Genomic DNA, 7500 nt, shown 5'->3' with positions numbered 1-7500 from the left:
TGTCACTATTGAACCTAGGTATTTAAAACTTTCTACGTTGGTAAGCTGCTCGCCGTGAATCGTTATATTGCAGGTGTTGTTGTTTTCGGGGTTTTTCTGTATTACCATGCATTCTGTTTTGGTGATATTCACTTCCATTCCCTTGGCTTCACTATCTACTACCACTTTGTCAACAATCTTTTGAAGTTGGATTTCTGATGTTGCAATGAGTACCGTATCGTCTGCGTATCTTATATTATTTATGTTGTGACCTCCTACTTTTATTCCCTCCATATTATTTATGCCCTCATGATTGTTTCTTGGTATAGATTAAACAGATCTGGTGAGGCAACACACCCTTGACGGACTCCTTTCTTAATAGGAATGGAATTTCCTGTAGAGTTTCCGATTTTGATAGATGCCTGCTGGGTGTAGTATAATGTTTGCATGAGTCTGAGGTCTTTCTCATCAGCGCCAATGGAGTGCAGTTGTTTTAGTATTTCTTCGTGGCGTACTCTATCAAAAGCTTTTTTGTAGTCGACAAACAGAGGTATAGTGGGGTCTGAACCTGTATAGCTCTTTCACTTAAAACACGGAGGAGGTATATTGCGTTCCTTGTCCCTCTGTCAGGTTGGAATCCATATTGTTCTTCTGCGATTTCGGGGTTAATCTTATTCCTTAGCCTGTTGATAATTATACGCAACAGTATTTTGTTGATGTGACTTATTAAACTTATAGTTCTAAAATTTTCGCATCTGACTGCACCTGCTTTCTTTGGTATTGCTATGAAAATAGAGTTACAGAGATCTTCTGGAATTTTCCCAGTATTGTATATATTGTTGAATAATATGTGAAGTTCATCAATTGCTAGATCTCCTAGGCTTTTTAATACTCTACAGATATTTCATCAGGGCCTGTTGCTTTACCATCCTTCATTCGTTCCATGGCATGTTCAATTTCACTTTTGGTGATGTTTGGTCCGCTTAATGGTTCTTTGAATTTCAGTGGTGGTTCATTTCTATTTGGATCATTGTACAGTTCGCCTATGTATTCTACCCATCGGCTTTCTATATGTTGTTCTTCAAATAGCAGTTCCCTTGTTTGTTTTGGATACAACTTCCTGCTGCTTTGCTTTTCCTTTTCCTGATAGTTCTTTTATTCTTTGGGAGCTTGTTGGGGGTTGGGTTTGTATTCTCTTTCGATTTCGCAGCATTTCCAGTCTAGATAGTTCTCGTGTGCCTCGATGCATTTGGATTTAATGTGGTTGTTCAATGTTTGGTATTCTGCAGACCCTCTGTTGCATTTTCGTCTTTCTTCAAATAGGTTTAGAATTTCATTTGTCATCCATTCCTTTTTGTTGTTTGTTTGAGCTATTGGTAAATGCTTTTCTGTAGTTGCTTTGACACACTTTTGGAATATATCAAATTGTTTTTCACATTTTTCGTTATCAGGTTCACTTTGGCTTTGTATCATGAGTGCATTTTCAAATTCTTCTCTCATTTTTGTTTGTATGCCATTGTCTTTGCATAACCTGTAATCCCTCTTTATTCTACCAGCTGTTCTCTGAATAGCTTTAAACTTTATCCTTACTGTACAAACAACTGGGACATGGTCACTGTCTACATCGGGCCTGGGTAGGTTTTGCAATTTAATATGCCATTTCTGAATCTTGATGATACTGCTATAAAGTCTATCTGGTTCCTTGCTCTGTCCCCTGGTGATTGCCATGTCCAGGTTCTTCTTGGGTGTTGTTGAAACCAGGTGTTTGAAATCATTAATTTATTTGTTCTACACCAATCTGCCCAGATGTTTCCTCGTTCATTTCTGTCTCCGAGTCCATGTGGTCCGATTATGTCACCATCTCTGCCTCTGCCAATCTTAGCATTTAGGTCCCCCATTACCATAAGGACTTCTTGTGATTTACACATTCGTTTTGCTTTGTCTAGTGAATGGTAAAACTCTGTCATATCTGCATCTGTCGCCTCTTCTGTTGGTGCATAAACTTGAATAATATTGGTGTCAACTACAGGTCCTCTTAGCTTAACCAGCAAAACTCTGTCTGAGATTGCTACGTGCCCTTTGTAAAATTTGGTTGATTTTTGGTCTAAGATCATCCCTACTCCTTTTTGGAAAGAGGTTCCACCACTCCATATGATCTTATATGTCATGTTGTTTTCTTGTTTTGACATGGTTCCCTGCTCTTTCCATCTCATCTCTGCCAGGCCAAGAATATTTATTTGGAGCCGTTTCATTTCTTTTAGAATGTTGTTTAGTTTTCCTTTTGGGCACAGGTCTTTCCATGTCCCAATTTTGGTTTTGTCACATTTGTTAAATTTATTTCGCCTAGTAACTGGCTGACGGTTCGGTGTGACCTGACGAACATCACGCTCCCAACCGAGCGAGGCAGCAGTCTTCCGTGAAAACATGCTCCCCTTTACGCTGTCACCGTTTAACTTTTTGGACTTATTCATGCAGTTAACTCGGCAAAGTTACAAGAATGGTTTGCCATTGCTATTCTTGTCGCCCTCTGCAGTTGGCCAGCTTGACCTGTTACCGTTCGACACCACGAGGAGGTTGCAGTAGGGCTTGATGATGATCTATCTTTGCAGACTTGGCATCATCCATTTGTCGAACTTCTATACATCATATATATTTTCTATACATCATATATATTTTTATTCATCAAAACACTATATTTACCACTATAACCAAAACAAATATTCAAATTTTGTGATGCACAAAAGAAAATCTGAATGAGAAAAATAAATAAAATGAAATAAAGTAAAATTCCCTTTATTCATCCCCAAGGGGAAATTTGTATTTATTGTCTAATCTAAGGGAAGACTGAAATAACCCAGTCGTTAGCCATAGTGCAGCACTGCAAAGTGAGCTAGGGCGAGATGACTTGCTCAAGGCCACACAACGAAGCGGGTAGTCAAACTCGGTACCTTTTGGGTACGAAGTAAAGACCGTACCGTACCACAGAGCCACGATGCCCCCTTACATGGTTGTATCGTAACGAGTATGACAATAGGATTCTATTGTCTGATGTCAATTCGCCCGAAAATCAGCAGCTTGGTTCTAAACAACAAAGAAAATCAGTACTTTTTATTCTCCATGCTGGCTAGAACTTTTTCACATGTTATCTGATCAGAATGTATAAAAGTCAAAACATGATCAGATTTATAATGTTTTTCTCCTCTGATACACTTTTATGCTCGTCGGGGAAGTATTTCATAAGGGCGTCCGCCATTGTTCCGATAGTTTAGAACCAGCTACTAAGTTGTTATGCGTCATTACGAGGGAAATGACGTCACGACTGTTGAACCCTATTGGTAAGGAGAGGGTTAAATGCCGTATTCTGCTATGATCTGATTTTTTAATAATTTTGGCCAGAAAGCTCGTCCTTCAAATATCAATGGATTAAAATGACCCTTATCTTGCCAAAAAGTCTTGAACCTGGGACTTCACGGGACCAAACGCTTCTTATCCGCTCTAAGTTCTTTTTCTTTTCTTCCTTCCCCATGATCTTATAATTCCCTCCACTGACTCGCGTGTGGATCCAGAGTATCACAGCACAGTTTTTTTTTAACGTAAGCTTTTATATAGAGCAATATCCACTAAACGTGCTCAAAGCGCTTTACAAAGGGTCCCTGACCAAAAGCAATACAGAACATGTACGAGTAGAATGAGACATGACGCATGTATGGCGATATAACAATTTACTTTAGACAGAAACAACGCTGTTAACGGCCAGGTATTATTTTTTACGCCTGAGTACGATGAGAGAATGTGAGTAAAGAGCCTTTTCCAATGAGAAAACTTATGCGACAAGCTAGGCTCGAACTCAGGACCCTCCGATCCGAAAGCGAGAGTCATATACCACAAGACCACATAGCCGCACAAATAAACACAGTAAAACACGTCAAAAACAACAAAAACGAAAAGAATGAATTGGGTCTGGGATTTCCAACATCTGTTTCCCAGATTAAAGACATTCTCAACAAGGGTTTAATTTTTGTCTCTTACAGTATCTGAGATTTTTCTTTGAAAACGATCGGTGAGCGGGCTGTAATCTTACAATTGAAAAGTTTTGTAGCGTTAAAAGTACGTAAGTCACAGTAAGTTAGTTTCTAGAGCATTTATACGGGACATTTATGTAGATAGTATGAGCTTGGCTAAGGAGATCACAGCATTGCTATCCGAAAGTGTAACGGACCCACGCACAAAACTATGTATTACCATGAACCTTTATAGTCTGGTTAATACAGTTAGTTTAGTGAGAATTACTCATAAACGTGGATGGCAACAACAAAAAAAACAACAAATTCTTCTAAAATGAAAGAAAAAAATAAGAAAAGGTAAAAGAAGAAGAAGAAGAAGAAAGAATAGAAACGCACCGTTTATTGAAAGGGAGATAAACAACTAATCTTAGATTATGGAAAATGCAGAGTATGATTGTCCCTACCGACTTATCTCCCTTTTCATTTTCATTATTATTCAAGTGAGTAAACACGCCAATAGAACTGGGAAGCAAAACACTCGCCTCCAGTTTCATGTCAGATCACGTGCACGACGATGAACTGTTAGCTAGGTGCTTATAATAATATTTGTGCGGCTATGTGGTCTTGTGGTATGACACTCGGATCGGTTGGTCCTGGGTTCGAGCCTCGCTTGTCGCATAGTTGAGTTCTTGGAGAAGGCTTTTAACTCACATTCTCTCATCGTACTCAGGTGTAAAATGAGTTCCTGGCCGTTAACAGCGTTGCTTTTGTCCAAAAAGAAAATATTTGTAAAATCGCCTAACAGGCGTCATGTCCCGTCCGACAGGTTAAATGTTGCAGTTGGCCAGGGACCCCTTGTAGAGCTATCTGAGCACGTTTAGTGGATATTGCTCTATACAAAAGCTCAATCTGAAAAGCTTAATTTTAATATATGCAGCTCTGATACCTGAACGTTTAAATTGTTAAGAAACTAAGGAGACGTCACCTATGTAATATAAAGATCTAAACAAGTGTATATGAAAGGTGCCAGACCAAGCAAGAAATAAAAATAATTCAAGAAAAATACCATCCTGAAATATAAGTCTACCTCAACTGGGAATCGAACCCCAGACCTTCTGATTACCGGTCAGACGTGCTACAATTAATGATAGTAATTTAGGCTATCAGACCGTCAATTAAGTGCGCGTTGTGTTTGTTAGCTATTGCAATTGTTACGAAAAGAGTATCATTTCGTAAACAAGCATTAAATTTAGCAACGGAAGCGTAAACTCTGCTTATTCTGACAAGCTGAGTTCAAAAATATAAAAGTTATGATCGAGTGGGATGGGTGAAAACGTGACCTTCGTAAAGTTATAGCCTGACACTGACCAAAATATGACGTCAAAATGCCAGTCTTTTGCCACAAAAGAAAACAAATCGTGAGTTGTATTCAATAGTTCAACCAATGAAATAACTTGTTTCCATGAGCTCTAGTAACGACAACTCACTAGGCGGTGCAAAAACCAAATAATGACGTCAAACTGCCAGTCCTTTTGGATTTCAGTATCAGGCTATAGATAGTATGCAGATGACGTCACTCAGGCCTTTGTTATTGTTTTTGCCATCCGCGTTTGTGAGTTGTTCTCACTAAACTGTATTAACCAGACTATAAAAGTTCATGGTTACACAGAGTTTGTGTGTTGGTCCGTTATACTTCCGGATGGCAATGTTGTGAACTCCTTGGCCAAGCGCATTCTATCTATAACATAACGATGGCTACGGTGAAAAGCGATAGATAGATAGTTCGAAGATGACGTCACTCTGGTCTTTGTTATTGTTTTTTGCCATCCGCGTTTATGAGTAGTGCTCACTAAACTGTATTATCCAGACTATAAACGTTCCTGGTTACACAGAGTTGTGTGTTGGCCCGTTATAATTCCGTATGGCAATGTTGTAAACTTCTTAGACAAGCGCATACTATAAATATGTCATCGTCTAATTGGAGCGATCTAAATTCATGTTTTCGTCCAACCAAGTCATCAATCACACGATTTGTTGCTGTACAACGATTGGATATTTCTTTTAAAATGTAAACACGCTGCTTTGTTTAAAAAGGTTATAAACATACACATGTGTCAAACTGAACAAAATGACCAATCGTGATGTTATGAGAGAGAGAACTTCATGTTGGTTGTGCGCATGCGTCTCTCGTCCTCGCTTCCGGTGAAAGCGACTTGAGACACTTCACCAAAGGCGAGGACGAGAGGCACAGAAAGCGAGGACGAGAGAGACGCATGAGCAAAAACAAATTGACGTTCTCTCTGTAAGGTGACGTCCAGTCAAGGGACGCTACTCTTCAGCTAATCTCATTCCCTACAGAGGTGCCTAAATGAGTCAATAAAATGGAGATAAAGATAAAGGGAGTAAATCTGACACATGAATGAACAACACAAAACAAACGACGGTTCGGCCCGTCAAGAAAAAGGCCAAGGACCGAAACGTCGTTTGTTTTGTGTTGTTCATTCATGAGTCAGATTTAGTCCCTTTATCTTTATCTCCATTTAATAATATGCCATCTCATCTATCTAATTACATATCTTTTTTTTCTATTTTATCCCTCCATTTGCTTCTGCAGCAAGTGAAAGATCAGAATTCATGGAGGCGTTTCCCGGAGGCAACGACATCCCCACAAAGCGGAAAGGAAGGTCAAGTTCAAGGACTGACATTGATCCCAAGGTCACCAAATCTGCTGTGTATATAAAAAACCTTTATATGGTAAGATAGAATAACTTTCTGAATTTTTAAATTTCAAATTTTGAAAAGGACCATTTTTTTTTACCTCATGGATTAAATTAAATGTTGACTGCAACGTACTTTGAATTTGTCTGTAATATCAAAGCCAACATATTAAACATGTGTTGCTCTTTGGTTTCAAATTGATAGACCTATTTTTTGGTTCTAAGTGATGACAAGAAAATTATACTTAACAAAGCCGCACTCCCAACGGTTGAGATTTTCACAAACTAAACAAACCCGCACCCCCATTGATTGAAATTGTCACATCTTCCAAATATCCAGGCCAACTTCTTATGGTTATTAAGGCAATACCTTACCTTACCGGAGTTCCATCTCCCTTCAGAGGTTGAATGTGCGGCTATATGGTCTAGTGGTATAACACTCGCTTTCGGATCGGAAGGTCCTGGGTTCGAGCCTCGCGCACGGCGCATAGTTGAGTCCTTGGAAAAGGCTCTTTACTCACATTCTCTCGCCGTACTCAGGTGTAAAATGAGTACCTGGCCGTTAACAGCGTTGTCTTAGTCCGAAAAATTGTTATATCGCCTAATAGGCGGCATGTCCCGTCCTACATGTTAAATGTTGCTGTTTACCAGGGACTCCTTTGTAAAGCGCTTTGAGCACATTTAGTGGATATTGCGCTATATAAAGTTCAAATTTTTTAAAAGCTTGAATGTCATGGAACGCCATTCTTCACGTATTAAGGCAATATCGCCCAAATAATCATCTCTCTTTACATCGGTAT

At 39.2% G+C, this 7500-nt stretch overlaps 1 protein-coding gene across 1 annotated transcript in view; it reads left to right on the top strand.

The window, feature by feature from the left end:
* LOC144957552 (guanine nucleotide-binding protein G(s) subunit alpha-like) overlaps positions 1-7500 on the top strand; it is a 105256-nt gene that overhangs the window by 91458 nt on the left and 6298 nt on the right. Inside the window, exon 11 of the mRNA XM_078888899.1 lies at positions 6598-6737. Within this exon, the coding sequence (XP_078745025.1) occupies positions 6598-6737 (140 nt within the window). The remainder of the gene's footprint in view (positions 1-6597; positions 6738-7500) is intronic.

Source organism: Berghia stephanieae, chromosome 12 (genome assembly GCF_034508935.2).
Source record: "Berghia stephanieae isolate SIO BIC M18660-M18661 chromosome 12, UCSD_Bste_1.3, whole genome shotgun sequence".
NCBI classification, from domain to species: Eukaryota; Metazoa; Mollusca; class Gastropoda; order Nudibranchia; family Aeolidiidae; genus Berghia; species Berghia stephanieae.
Note: the sequence above shows the minus strand (reverse complement) of the source record. Positions and strands in the feature narration are given on the sequence as shown.